The sequence below is a fragment of the Oncorhynchus tshawytscha genome, linkage group LG13 (assembly GCF_018296145.1).
Source record: "Oncorhynchus tshawytscha isolate Ot180627B linkage group LG13, Otsh_v2.0, whole genome shotgun sequence".
NCBI classification, from domain to species: Eukaryota; Metazoa; Chordata; class Actinopteri; order Salmoniformes; family Salmonidae; genus Oncorhynchus; species Oncorhynchus tshawytscha.
Genome location: NC_056441.1, coordinates 46564155 through 46579783, shown reverse-complemented (window position 1 = coordinate 46579783; position 15629 = coordinate 46564155). Strand labels below are relative to the sequence as shown.

At 44.1% G+C, this 15629-nt stretch overlaps 1 protein-coding gene across 2 annotated transcripts in view; it reads left to right on the top strand.

The window, feature by feature from the left end:
- The first annotated feature begins 3703 nt into the window (after window positions 1-3703).
- wdr95 (WD40 repeat domain 95) overlaps window positions 3704-15629 on the top strand; it is a 34009-nt gene continuing 22083 nt past the window's right edge. For both annotated transcript variants that reach the window (XM_042295787.1, XM_042295786.1), the window contains exons 1-8: window positions 3704-3909; window positions 5395-5656; window positions 11059-11112; window positions 11337-11420; window positions 11815-11880; window positions 13776-14006; window positions 14220-14305; window positions 14682-14774. In XM_042295787.1, coding sequence (XP_042151721.1) covers window positions 3842-3909; window positions 5395-5656; window positions 11059-11112; window positions 11337-11420; window positions 11815-11880; window positions 13776-14006; window positions 14220-14305; window positions 14682-14774 — 944 coding nt within the window. In that variant the 5' untranslated portion in view covers window positions 3704-3841. The remainder of the gene's footprint in view (window positions 3910-5394; window positions 5657-11058; window positions 11113-11336; window positions 11421-11814; window positions 11881-13775; window positions 14007-14219; window positions 14306-14681; window positions 14775-15629) is intronic.

The following is a 15629-nucleotide window of genomic DNA, read 5'->3' as shown; positions in this document are numbered from 1 at the left end:
AAGGCTGTCTTCCACTCATGTATCCAAACCAGGTGGTAGGCATTCCGAAGGTCCAACTTGGAAAACCTGGTAGCCCCCTGGAGAGGTTCAAATGCCGAGGAGAGGTAACGATTTTTGACAGTGATATGATGCAGAAGGACAGACGGCCCCAGTGGCCAGAGACTCCTCTATGTACTCCTCCATAACTTTGGTCTCTGGTCCAGACTGAGAATACAACCAACCCCGAGGTGGTGTAGTACCTGGGAGAAGATCAATGGCACAATCATAAGGACGGTGCGGGGAAAGGGAAGTAAGCACCTGCCTTACTGAACACTTCCAGGAGGTCATGGTATTCAGTAGGCATTCAGAGATATCCCCAGTCTTGCTAACATCCTGAGGAGGATGACTTGGGAAGGCTGTGCTGCTTGAAGGCAGTGGGAATGGCAAAAAGGACTCCAACCCAGGATGGAGCTTGTGGTCCAGTCAATCACAGGATTGTGTTTTTGTAGCCAGGAAAATCCCAACACAACTGGAACATGGGGAGATGCAATGAGGAGGAACTGTATGGTCTCACTGTGGTTACCAGAAACCCACAATTGAACGGGCACAGTACTATGGGTGACTTCCCATATAGAGGGGCCGTCCAATGCCCTAGCATCCATGGGCACAGAGAGAGGCTGAGTGGGAATACCAAGCTTCGAAGCTATCATGGAATCCACAAGACATTCATCAGCCCCAGAGTCAATGAGCACTCAGAGACTTAGATTGGTCTCCCCACAGCACAAGAGCAAAAAGGGGGATTTAGGGAACTCCCAGTCTGACTCACCATAGTACTGGTACCCACTAGAGACAATGGTTTCCTAATAGTGCAGGTAGCTATAATATGTCCTGCCCCGCCACAGTACAGACAACAGTTATTATTCATCCTCCTTGAGCGCTCCCAAACTGATCGCCTAGTTCTTCCCAACTGCAGAGGCTCAGGAGTATCCAATTCACCCGTCGTAGATTCACAAGAGAGCTCAGGTGGCTTCGAATCCTCTCAGAAGAACTGCCTTCAGAAACCTCCGGATTCCATAGGAGGTGAACGCGCCATATCGTGTGCACGAGTGTGCCCGACACCAGACCTCCTCTCACTCCTATGTTCCCTTAGGCGTCCATAAATTTTAATGGTTAAGGCGATAAGAGAGCCGAGGTCCACCGGCAGTTCCCGAGCAGCTAGCTCATCCTTTACCTCCTCAGAAAAGTATCGAAAAGAGACTCCGTATTCCAGGCACTCTCAACAGCCAATGTGCGAAAGTCCACGGCGTAGTCTGCCGCACTACGGGAGTTTTGACGCAAGTCAAGCAGTTTGCTAGCTGCCTTTCTTCCGGATACCGGAGGCTCAAAAACTTTTCTCATGACTGTAGCTCAAAAAGCTGGTCCAAGTCAAGCTGGGTCTGACATGGCCAGTTTGTACTATCAAGGCACAAGGCGAGGCCCAAATGCAGACACAGGAGGCAGATGGTTGGAGTCGTACAATGTTTATTAATCCAAAGGGGTAGGCAAGAGAATGGTCATGGACAGGCAAAAAGGTCAAAACCAGATCAGAGTCCAGGAGATACAAAGTGGCAGACAGGCTCATGGTCAAGGCAGGCAGAATGGTCAGCCAGGCGGGTACAAAGTCCAGAAACAGGCAAAGGTCAGAACCGGGAGGACTAGAAAAAGGGGAATGCGAAAAGCAGGAGAACGGGAAAAATGCTGGTTGACTTGGAAACATACAAGACGAACTGGCACAGAGAGAAAGGAAACACAGGGATAAATACACTGGGGGAAATAAACGACACCTGGAGGGGGTGGAGACAATAACAGGAACAGGTGAAACCGGTCAGAGCGTGACAAACATAATGTCACAAAGCAAGTTAAGTTTCATCCTGAAATAACTTCATATTTCCGAGTTAGTCAAATATTAGATTAGAAAGTCTTGAAATTGGCTATGGCGCTAACTAGCTAGTAGGCTAGCTGCTTATTAAAGGTAGATAAACTAGTTAAAAATCTAACATTTTCAAAAACCTGACTGTGGCGTGCTATTTAATTTGATCATGCTTTGTAAATCATTCGGTTTTATGCTATTTTAGTCCACACAACATGTCACCCAGTCACCTACAGTAGAAACAATAAAATTAGCCATGCTTTTTTGTGTTACCAGATCCGCGATGAGAAGGTTCTAGCTAGTGTATCCTTCTGTCCTTCAACTCTTGTTAGATGTAGTTGTCTGGTTTATCAGGTCCCAGGCTCCAATGACTGTTATGATGATTTATTTCCAAGTTTATTATTGTCTTTTTCTTTTTGCTTTAGCGTCATCTGTACCTGATAGAGCAGATCTAGTCTCACGTGCGGAAGTAAGCCATCTGGGGAAAGAAACTCATTGGGAGGGAGAGTAGAGCAGACCCAGAAGTTCTGACAGAACGGACATACATTTGAGCACCCAAGGACGGTCCATTTACTTTGTGCTGTTGAGTGTTATGCTATGAAATCCTGCGATTTCATTGGGGCAATTCCCTCTCATAGCAAATAGCTGGCAAAACAATCCAAGCAATGTTCTCATGGCCTATGCGCCCACGGAGGCGGAGCTGCTGCTGCTGGCAGTAACTGAGGGGCAGAGTAGTAAGTATGTACCGCTTGTTTTGAACAATATATTTTTTAAACAGGAAAATGTACACATTTAGAGGACTTCTATTAACATTTAAAACTTAGCCTATGAATTATAATATATATACTTTAATAAAAATATGAGAACTTTTTGTTGTTGTAGACCAATCGCAAATGCCGCTGCTATAAGGCATCTTATTCCCTTTTCTTTTGACAAGTAGGGAATATTATATAGGGCAGGGATGGGCAACTGGCAGCCCCCGGTCCCGGTTTTGTAAGGTTGCAGATCAATTTCCCCCAAAAATGAATAAAAATTTGAATAAATACATTTGGAACTCAGTTGAAGTAGAATACACAGTGTGCAATTTCAAAATGTGGTTGTGCATCAGTAGATTTTCTCTCCACCCCGTGTCAAAATGAGTAAAATCGTACAAGTTATACAATTGCAAAATGTTCTCTTCCAACCCATGGCATAATGTGTAGAATTGCAGCAAACTTGCTTTAAAATGGCTAAATGTTCTATGCCCCTTGACAAAATGTGTAGAATTGCACAGAATTAACTCTAAAATGCACAAGGTGTGGTGCCCCCCCCCCACAACACAATTTCGACTAGGGCCTCCAACACTCTGTTCGAGTGGAGGAAATGGAAGAGCTCAGCCTTTCAGAACCAGTTCAGCCCACAGCCTCTGCTTCTCAAGGTCTCACATTACCTGACACAGTTCACCTGGACTCACGTGGGTGGTTGTCATGTAACTGCCATGTTATAATGAAGGTATTATCTGCCCCACCTGCCCTGAATGACGGGTCGCCACGGGTATTCCTACTGTTTTAAAAGGCGTCAGAATGAGGTTTCAGAGACAGTTGTTTGTGTAATACTATCATTATAACATGGCAGTTACATGACAACTACGCAGGTTTACACCAATAGGGTGGTGCCCTTTAGATCTAATCCAAGGTTCTGTCTGCTTTGTGGAACAGACAATATTAGCATAAATGCATCCGGTAGTTATCTTAGTATCATAGTTACCAGGGAGTATCTTAGTTACCAGAGAGCCACCCACGTAAGTCCAGGTGAACTGTGTCAGGTAATGTGAGACCTTGAGAAGCAGAGGCTGTGCGCTGAACTGGTTCTGAAAGGCTGAGCTCCTCCATTTCCTCCACTCTAACAGACAAGTGAACACTGGACCGGGCTGACAGGCACACAAACAGACACAGACATACAAAGACTGCTGGGATGCCGCTGTGGAAAAAAATTCGCCCTTCTTCAGCTGCTGGGAAACTAGAGGCTCAGAATGTGTCCAGGTATTCTGCCTCTGCTTCTCCTCTGCTGTTTCTCCTGTCAGTTTGAGAGTCAGTCATGAGCCACTGCGTTGTTGTTGCTTTTAACAGCAGATCAGCCGTGATTCCATGCTGGTTTTCTAATTGATTATCACATTTTTTGCTCTGCTGTTTTTCAGTGTGGGCTTTCATCTCAGCATGGGGCTAACGAGGTTGAGCTGGGGTGACAGGTGGTTTGGGTTGAGGCTTTTGCGTTGTTGCACTGCAATGTTGTTGCTCTCTAAAGGAGCAGAATGCCTATTTTTCAGAGCCTGTTGACTGTTGTCAAGGGGTTGTGGAAGTAGCCTCAGTGGCACAGCTCTACATTTACCATGTAGCACTGGAAACCAAATTCATTTGAGCTCCGTTTAAATACATTTCCCCAGATTTGATAAGATTTTAATGCTGTTATTCCTAGCCCCCTTCCTATCTTCTGTTTTGGTAAACAAAATTGTAATTGCCAGATCATGCGGAATTTGTCATAAAAGTGGCTATGTCAAGCAAAGTTTATAACCTCACAGAGAAGTTCTGCTATACACACAGACTCCCGCTGATGTACAGTAGTTATCTAACGCGCATTACATAAGGAACAACTTATTTTGCAACCTCCGTCTGCTGTGTGGTTGGTTTGTCTGGAAGGCTTTTGAGACTGACTGTATTATCTGGTGGATGTAGCTGCAAACAGGGCTTTCCTCCCTCTCACAGCATTGACTTTAAGGCAGCGTTTCTACAGGCAGCCCAATTCGGTTAGTTTCCCCACTAATTAGTCTTTTGACCAATCACGTCAGATCTTTTCACATCAGATCTTTTTCAGAGGTGATCTGGTTGGCCAAAAGACCAATTCATGAAAAAATGATCCGAATTGGGCTGCCTGTGTGGACGTAGCAAGGAAATGTAAGGTTGGATCACCTCTAGGTCAGAGCACCAATTACACAACTCTCTGAAGTCTGAGACTTGGGATTTATACTGTAATTATTACAGATTTGCATATTTAAAGCATATTTTTTAGAAGTTAACCCAGAACTTGCATACAGCACTTCCTTCTGCTTAGACATGCCACCCACAGACAAATTATTCACTTTTATTTACTTAAATGTTTACCAGTCCAGAAACAACCCCTATCCCCTACTTGCTTGGCAATTGTGGACATCTGAAAGGATTTGATTGGTACAGTGTAATAAATATGGTGAAAGTCCTACCAAGCCTATCAGAGGGCAAGGTGGAGCTACTACCATTTTTTGTTTGTCTATCAATACACCGTTCTATCCTTCCTTCCTTGACTAGGCCTACATTCCTGACCTGACATGGCTAGATTGGTGAAAGCTGTGATATAACCATTGCTTATACCTATCAATTTGTGTTAGTTCAGTGATTACTTGAAGGGAAGAAGGAAGGATGCATTTTCAAAGTATTCAAATAGGGTCTTCTTTTCTGGACTTAACCTGCGACTTTTGGGTTCTTCTTCCACAGCGTCTTTGCTGAGGTGGGGAGTGCAGGAGAGCGAGGGACTAAGATGTCGGGGCCAGAGCAGCGGGGAGAGAGATCGGACCCTGGTGTCGCGAGGGTGTACCTGGGGGCCGTGTCAGAGGACAGGCCACCTCCTAAGTGGCTGGAGCGTGAGCTGCTGAGACAGGAGAACCGTCGCCACTCTGTAACCATGGGAGACCAGGTCAAACTGAGGTCACGACTACTCTACAGTGACGATCCCACACACAGCCTCAGCAAGCTCAAGGTATACCACCCTAAAGGACAGTTTCCCAGACTGAGATTAAGCCTAGTTCTGGACTAAAAAGCAAAATACGTTGTTTCCCATTATACAACGGGTGGGTCTAATCCTGAATGCTGTCTGGCTCTCCGACATTTGCAAAATTGTTTCAATATTCAAATTCGATCTCCAGCTGTCCCATAGTTTTTAAGACAGAAGTCGGCTTTTTAATTAGTCACTTGAATATTTATTCTCGATGTAGGTCTTGAAAACTCATTTTGGAAGATGAATGTGGTTTGATGCTGTGGGATTATTATATAGTCTGTGACTACCAACCCATTACCTTCCTCATACCCTGGGTGGTGTTACTAGGCATTGGTTATCAGCCAGCAGCAGAGGAAGGTTTGTTGGGCACCTGTTACTTAGAGACAGGTATAGACAGATGTCAGGGTTGCTAACGAATCAGTGGCCTAATTGTTCACTATTCACAAACGTCTCCATGAGGATGTAAAAAGCTCTGGAATTGTGGAAGTGCAAATGTAATTTTCTTTTTGCTGGATACAAGTGACACAGACAGACAATCTTGATGAATTAAAAAAACGAATTGGGTACCTAAAAATGTAACGTTACACAAACATTTGAAGATTTGTTTTAGTTGTTTGACCCGTCTATGAATTTGAAAGTGGTTACATTTCACCAGCCCCATCCCCTATCTTTATACTAAACTGGGCTGAAACGCTGACTGACTGACTCATAGAATCTGTTTCATGATGAGTTTAACCTTAAGGTGTCAGTAGAGTAGAATTGAAGCAGACACCCAAGGGAGGAATCAATTTGAGGTTATGCCAGAAATGACATTTTGAATGAAGTTGAGAATCGATTTTCTCATTACATGACAGGGCCTCTGGCAGGCAGAGAATGATCAGGACCAGTGAAGGCTGTGTACTAAAGCAAACACAATTACTGGGTCTTGCTAAAGGGATTTCCATTGAAACAAATAACAACCTTCAACCGGACTGGAGAAAGGGGAGCAACCCTTTCTGAAGGAATGAAATATTATAATTAACTACTTTTTTCTTTACATAGTTGAATGTGCTGACAACAAAATCACACAAAAAATTATCAATGGAAATCAAATTTATCAACCCAAGGAGGTCTGGATTTGGAGTCACACTCAAAATTAAAGTGGAAAACCACACTACAGGCTGATCCAACTTTGATGTAATGTCCTTAAAACAAGTCAAAATGAGGCTCAGTAGTGTGTGTGGCCTCCACGTGCCTGTATGACCTCCCTACAACGCCTGGGCATGCTCCTGATGAGGTGGCGGATGGTCTCCTGAGGGATCTCCTCCCAGACCTGGACTACAGCATCCGCCAACTCCTGGACAGTCTGTGGTGCAACGTGGCATTGGTGGATGAAGCGAGACATGATGTCCCAGATGCTCAATTGGATTCAGGTCTGGGGAACGGGCGGGCCAGTCCATAGCAGGAACTGGTGACACACTCCAGCCACATGAGGTCTAGCATTGTCTTGCATTAGGAGGAACCCAAGGCCAACCGCACCAGCATATGGTCTCACAAGGGGTCTGAGGATCTCATCTCGGTACCTAATGGCAGTCAGGCTACGTCTGGCGAGCACATGGAGGGCTGTGCGGCCCCCCAAAGAAATGCCACCCCACACCATGACTGACCCACCGCCAAAACGGTCAAGCTGGAGGATGTTGCAGGCAGCAGAACGTTCTCCACGGCGTCTCCAGACTGTCACGTCTGTCACATGTGCTCAGTGTGAACCTGCTTTCATCTGTGAAGAGCACAGGGCGCCAGTGGCGAATTTGCCAATCTTGGTGTTCTCTGGCAAATGCCAAACGTCCTGCACGGTGTTGGGCTGTAAGCACAACCCCCACCTGTGGACGTCGGGCCCTCACACCACCCTCAAGGAGTCTGTTTCTGACCGTTTGAGCAGACACATGCACATTTGTGGCCTGCTGGAGGTCATTTTGCAGGGCTCTGGCAGTGCTCCTCCTGCTCCTCCTTGCACAAAGCCAGAGGTAGCGGTCCTGCTGCTGGGTTGTTGGCCTCCTCCACGTCTCCTGATGTACTGGCCTGTCTCCTGGTAGCGCCTCCATGCTCTGGACACTACGCTGACAGACACAGCAAACCTTCTTGCCACAGCTCACATTGATGTGCCATCCTGGATGAGCTGCACTACCTGAGCCACTTGTGTGGGTTGTAGACTCCGTCTCATGCTACCACTAGAGTGAAAGCACCGTCAGCATTCAAAAGTGACCAAAACATCAGCCAGGAAGCATAGGAACTGAGAAGTGTTCTGTGGTCACCACCTGCAGAACCACTCCTTTATTGGGGGTGTCTTGCTAATTGCCTATAATTTCCACCTGATGTCTATTCCATTTGCAAAACAGCATGTGAAAGGTATTGTCAATCAGTGTTGCTTCCTAAGTGGACAGTTTGATTTCACAGAAGTGTGATTGACTTGGAGTTACATTGTGTTGTTTAAGTGTTCCCTTTATTTTTTGAGCATTGCATATAGCACCATTTCTTCTAGCAGTGTGATGGCTCCTGTTAGAACCCTGACATAGTCCCGGTGTTTGATGCTGAATCGTGTGGTTACACATGTTTCAAATGCACCCAAAATGCAATGATTGATTCAATTCTCTATCTCCACTAGTAAGTTAACTGTTGATACAGTGGGGCAAAAACGTATTTAGTCAGCCACCAATTCTGCAAGTTCTCCCATTTAAAAAGATGAGAGAGGCCTGTAATTTTCATCATAGGTACACTTCAACTATGACAGCAAAACGAGAAAAAAATCCAGAAAATCACATTGTAGGATTTTTAATGAATTTATTTGCAAATTATGGTGGAAAATAAGTATTTGGTCAATGACAAAAGTTTCTCAATACTTTGTTATATACCCTTTGTTGGCAATGACAGAGGTCAAACGTCTTCACAAGGTTTTCACACACTGTTGCTGGTATTTTGGCCCATTCCTCCATGCAGATCTCCTCTAGAGCAGTGATGTTTTGGGGCTGTTGCTGGGCAACACGGACTTTCAACTCCCTCCAAAGATCTTCTATGGGGTTGAGATCTGGAGACTGGCTAGGCCACTCCAGGACCTTGAATGCTTCGTACAAAGCCACTCCTTCGTTGCCCGGGTGGTGTGTTTGGGATCATTGTCATGCTGAAAGACCCAGCCACGTTTCATCTTCAATGCCCTTGCTGATGGAAGGAGGTTTTCACTCAAAATCTCACGATACATGGCCCCATTCATTCTTTCCTTTACACGGATCAGTTGTCCTGGTCCCTTTGCAGAAAAACAGCCCCAAAGCATGATGTTTCCACCCCCATGCTTCACAGTAGGTATGGTGTTCTTTGGATGCAACTCAGCATTCTTTGTCCTCCAAACACGACGAGTTGAGTTTTTACCAAAAAGTTATATTTTGGTTTCATCTGACCATATGACATTCTCCCAATCTTCTTCTGGATCATTCAAATGCTCTCTAGCAAACTTCAGAGGGGCCTGGACATGTACTGGCTTAAGCAGGGGGACACGTCTGGCACTGCAGGATTTGAGTCCCTGACGGCGTAGTGTGTTACTGATGGTAGGCTTTGTTACATTGGTCCCAGCTCTCTGCAAGTCATTCACTAGGTCCCCCCGTGTGGTTCTGGGATTTTTGCTCACCGTTCTTGTGATCATTTTGACCCCACGAGGTGAGATCTTGCGTGGAGCCCCAGATCGAGGGAGATTATCAGTGGTGTTGTATGTCTTCCATTTCCTAATAATTGCTCCCACAGTTGATTTCTTCAAACCAAGCTGCTTACCTATTGCAGATTCAGTCTTCCCAGCCTGGTGCAGGTCTACAATTTTGTTTCTGGTGTCCTTTGACAGCTCTTTGGTCTTGGCCATAGTGGAGTTTGGAGTGTGACTGTTTGAGGTTGTGGACAGGTGTCTTTTATACTGATAACAAGTTCAAACAGGTGCCATTATTACAGGTAATGAGTGGAGGACAGAGAAGCTTCTTAAAGAAGAAGTTACAGGTCTGTGAGAGCCAGAAATCTTGCTTGTTTGTAGGTGACCAAATACTTATTTTCCACCATAATTTGCAAATAAATTCACAAAAAATCCTACAATGTGATTTTCTGGATTTTTTCCCCTCATTTTTCCCCTCATCTTGTCTGTCACTCTCATCTTTTTAAGTGGGAGAACTTGCACAATTGGTGGCTGACTAAATACATTTTTGCCCCACTGTATATAGTACCTCCCCACATTTCCCATCTGCTAACTAGCTAGTCATTTCATATCTGACACACACACACACACACACACACACACACACACACACACACACACACACACACACACACACACACACACACACACACACACACACACACACACACACACACACACACACACACACACACACATACACACACAGGCAGTCCAGGAGTTTGTTAGTGTGTTTATCCCTGATATTTATTAATGACAGATCAGAGGCTCCTTGGATGAAAGGCATGAAAGGCCTGTTGCTAGGAGACCCTGGTTGTCACATCTGAGAGAGGCCATTATTACAGAGAACATTGCATGTCACCATGTCAAGGTGTCACACCACCCTCCCCCTATGAACATACAGAGATGTAGCTCCCCCCCACCCTCCACTTTGTGTGTGCAGTGTAAGATTGAATGTATATGAGTGTGTTTGTTTGTCCTGTGTGTGGGTGTGTGCATTGCTGTGTCTCGGGTAAGTGTGTGTGTGTAGCTGATGTGAAATGATTAGCTAGTTAGTGGAAGTAGTTGTTTCCATTACTCCGCAAGGGCCGCGGCTTTTGTGGAGCAATAGGTAACGATGCTTCTTGGGTGGCAGTTGTTGATGTGTTCAGGGGGTCCCTGGTTCAAGCCCAGGTTGGGACAAGGAGAGGGACAGAAGCAATATTGTTACGTGTATGTGTTAGTGTGTATGAGTGTTTGTGAGTGTATGTTTGAGTGATACCTGCATCTCAGGGCCACTAAAACGGGGGTCTAACCCCCACTCAACGTTGCCACCTAGTGTGTTGTGAATTAAATGGAAATTGTGTGCCATGTTAGCCAGAGTCCTCTCTTTACCTTGTCCCCTCCGCTCCCCTCCCTTGTATCTCTAGCGCTCTGAGTTCATTAACTGGCTGGTAAGTGGACTCTTGCATGGGCTGTGAGAATTGAAGGAGCAGTTTGATTTGTCACCTCTTCACTGTTCTTCATTTTCCAGAAGTAATGGAACAATTCTGAAACAATTTTCCAATTCCATTATTATCTTATTATGTATTAAAACACTGCTTTGATCTGAAGTTTCTGTTCATTCCTGTGTGGAATTACTTAAAAAATATATCATTTGTGACACTATAATGACAAAAATGCATCTTTTTTCCCTAATTAGATTGAGCAGAGAGTATCCCTTGAAAGCCTGACAAAGCTCAAACTGGCATTTGAGGTACATTTCTAATATGGTTTGAGAATGTGTTGTTGGGATGACCTAGTATGGTCTTTCCTTATGGATATACGTGTTTAATTCCAATCGAACCCTAGCCAATCAGAAGGCAAGATGAAGCTATTACTATAATGCATAACCAATCCTCAAATCTACAGAAGTAGGTGCTTGGGGTCGATTTGGAATTCAGTGATCCAATGCGTTTAATGACACCTTCTCCTCTGCAGGAATTTGAAATGGGTGGCCAAAGATCACTGGATGTGTTGAACTTTGGACTGATAGTGAAGAAGTGTTTGGGCTTACACAACATAGTAAGTGTCAATGGAACTGGAAAAGCACCAAGATGACGCAACTTTTAATTATAAGACAGACAGATTAATAAATGGCTGGATCTTTGTCTCTTTCATTCTCTCAATTAAATTAAATTCAATGGGCTTTATTGGCATGGGAAACATATGTTTACGTTGCCAAAGCAAGTGAAATAGAACTCTCTTCCCCTCTCTCATGCAGTCTCTCTGTCTCTGTATATCTCTCTCTCTTTCTCTTTCTCTCTCTCTCTCTCTCTCTCTCTCTCTAAATAAAATAGTTTTCTATTTGTCACACTGTAAATGTTTCATTGTATTTTTAACAACCCTGATAACGATGTCTGGACTCAGCTATGTTGTTGTTGTCTGTCCCATCATTCCTTTGTTCTGTGAACGTCAGAACAATGGCCAGATCCAAGAACTATTCATGAAGATCGATTATTCTGGCCAGGGGAGGATTGAATGGGTGAGATGATAAGATGAATTTCCTTTATCCAGGTCACAAAATATTTATTCCCCTTAGAGTGGAATGGTGACTTCCCAAGGAAAGCAACTGACAAAATATTAAGTACAATTTCCATGAAACTGGCCTTCAAAATGTTTGGGTTTGATTCCATGTCAAACAAAGATTTTATTTTAGCCTGATCCCAGGAATTTAGTTTGACATCCCATTTCTAGAGTATACTGTACATACAGTGCCTTGCGAAAGTATTCGGCCCCTTTGAACTTTGCGACCGTTTGCCACATTTCAGGCTTCAAACATAAAGATATAAAACTGTAATTTTTTGTGAAGAATCAACAACAAGTGGGACACAATCATGAAGTGGAACGACATTTATTGGATATTTCAAACTTTTTTAACAAATCAAAAACTGAAAAATTGGGCGTGCAAAATTATTCAGCCCTTTAAGTTAATACTTTGTAGCGCCACCTTTTGCTGTGATTACAGCTGTAAGTCGCTTGGGGTATGTCTCTATCAGTTTTGCACATCGAGAGACTGAAATTTTTTCCCATTCCTCCTTGCAAAACAGCTCGAGCTCAGTGAGGTTGGATGGAGAGCATTTGTGAACAGCAGTTTTCAGTTCTTTCCACAGATTCTCGATTGGATTCAGGTCTGGACTTTGACTTGGCCATTCTAACACCTGGATATGTTTATTTTTGAACCATTCCATTGTAGATTTTGCTTTATGTTTTGGATCATTGTCTTGTTGGAAGACAAATCTCCGTCCCAGGTCTTTTGCAGACTCCATCAGGTTTTCTTCCAGAATGGTCCTGTATTTGGCTCCATCCATCTTCCCATCAATTTTAACCATCTTCCCTGTCCCTGCTGAAGAAAAGCACGCCCAAACCATGATGCTGCCACCACCATGTTTGACAGTGGGGATGGTGTGTGTTCAGGGTGATGAGCTGTGTTGCTTTTACGCCAAGCATAACATTTTGCATTGTTGCCAAAAAGTTAAATTTTGGTTTCATCTGACCAGAGCACCTTCTTCCACATGTTTGGTGTGTCCCCACTGTCAAACATGGTGGTTGCAGCATCATGGTTTGGGCCTGCTTTTCTTCAGCAGGGACAGGGAAGATGGTTAAAATTGATGAAGATGGAGCCAAATACAGGACCATTCTGGAAGAAAACCTGATGGAGTCTGCAAAAGACCTGGGACGGAGATTTGTCTTCCAACAAGACAATGATCCAAAACATAAAGCAAAATCTACAATGGAACGGTTCAAAAATAAACATATCCAGGTGTTAGAATGGCCAAGTCAAAGTCCAGACCTGAATCCAATCGAGAATCTGTGGAAAGAACTGAAAACTGCTGTTCACAAATGCTCTCCATCCAACCTCACTGAGCTCGAGCTGTTTTGCAAGGAGGAATGGGAAAAAATTTCAGTCTCTCGATGTGCAAAACTGATAGAGACATACCCCAAGCGACTTAACTTAAGGGGGCTGAATAATTTTGCACGCCCAATTTTTCAGTTTTTGAGTTGTTAAAAAAGTTTGAAATATCCAATAAATGTCGTTCCACTTCATGATTGTGTCCCACTTGTTGTTGATTCTTCACAAAAAAATACAGTTTTATATCTTTATGTTTGAAGCCTGAAATGTGGCGAAAGGTCGCAAAGTTCAAGGGGGCCGAATACTTTCGCAAGGCACTGTATATGTATATCACAACTGCTGATGATCACTCTTGAGTTGCACTTCTATCATACACCACACATGTTTTTAATAACTATTATCTCCATTTGATATGTCTCATGTTATTTGTCATATGTATTCGCACTGCTTGCCTGCATTATTGCCTATTGCAGCTTGTGGAATAAATAAAGTACTATATTGATGTGACATTCCCCTATCTCCTGCAGGATGAGTTCTGTACGTACATGCAGTTGGAGTACACAGAGAAGGAGGAGTCAGTGTTGCGTGGCAAACAGGTGGCGTTCTCCCTGCCAGCCACGGTCAGGGCACTAAGCCATGGAGAGCCCATTCTGCGAGTCCACTCCACCCCCGATGGCACCATCATCACCGTCCGCGAGGATGGGGCTGTCTACTACTGGAGCCCCGAGCTCAACCTGAAGAGGAGCAAGAGCGTGTTTGTGTGTGTGTGTGTGTGTGTATATGTGTGTCAGTGAGTAGTTTTGAAGTGTGAGGAAGTAGACTTGTCCTTTTTTTTTATGTAGGACCACACCCTTCTCAGAGGGTGTGGTCCTAGTTTGGTCCTGGTTTGGTCCTAATTTGGAAATGTCATAGTTTGGAAATGTGTTTTGAATTTTGCATAAATTAAATTCAATGATTTGCTTTGAATGCAGCATGAAAGACCTGTGAGCAGAAAACCAAAATGGGCAACTGATTTTATCACCATGCCACAGTACAACAAACTTATCATGGGAACAGGGTAAGAGCTGTGTACTGTCTGTTTCAGAATGTAGGCTTAGCTGAAAAGTAACTAGAGCATTACTTTTGCACAAATTGCTTTATTTTACTGTCTTGTGTTAGTGCAGTCTATTGCTACGCACTCTCTTGACAACATTTGTGTTCCACCGCTAATCATGGTCAATTCCCAGATCGCTGAGTCTCAGTTGAACAGTGTGACCTGTTATACCCATGGTAGCAGTTAGAGGCCGCGTCCCAAATGGCACCCTATTCTCTATATGGTGTACTACTTTTGACCATGGGCACTGCCATAAAGAAGCACACTAGGACTAGGGATTAGGGTGCCATTTGGAACGCACTCAGGGACAACGTTCCTGTTGGTGTGTCCTGTGTTACAGAGACAGAGAGATCCAGTTGTATGAGCTGTCCTCTCTAGAGCCGTACTGTCAGATCAGTTCCCTGGAGACAGTCCCTCTGAGACTGGACTACTGGTGAGCCTCTAGTCTCGCACGCACTGGCAGCCTAAACATGTCTCATTAATATCAGATCACACACTGGTAGTCTAACCATGTCTCATTAATATCAGATCAAACACTGGCAGTCTAACCATGTAATACCAGATCAACCAGATCACACACTGGCAGTCTAAACCATGTCATACCAGATCACACACTGGCAGTCTAAACCATGTCTCACTAAAACCTGATCACACACTGGCAGTCTAAACATGTCTCATTGATATCAGATCACACACTGGTAGTCTAACCATGTCTCATTAATATCAGATCACACACTGGCAGTCTAACCATGTCTCATTAAATACCAGATCAAACACTGGCAGTCTAAACCATGTAATACCAGATCATGCACTGGCAGCCTAAACCATGTCTCATTAAAATCAGATCACACACTGGCAGTCTAAACCAGGTAATACCAGATCAACCAGATCATACATTGGCAGTCTAAACCATGTAATACCAGATCACACACTGGCAGTCTAAACCATGTAATACCAGATCACACACTGGCAGTCTAAACCATGTAATACCAGATCACCCACTGGCAGTCTAAACCATGTTATACCAGATCACCCACTGGCAGTCTAAACCACGTAATACCAGATCACATACTGGCAGTCTAAACCATGTAATACCAGATCACCCACTGGCAGTCTAAACATGTCTCATTGATACCAGATCACCCACTGGCAGTCTAACCATGTCTCATTAATATCAGATCACGCACTGGCAGCCTAAACCATGTCTCATTAATATCAGATCACACACTGGCAGTCTAACCATGTCTCATTAAATACCAGATCAAACACTGGCAGTCTAAACCATGTA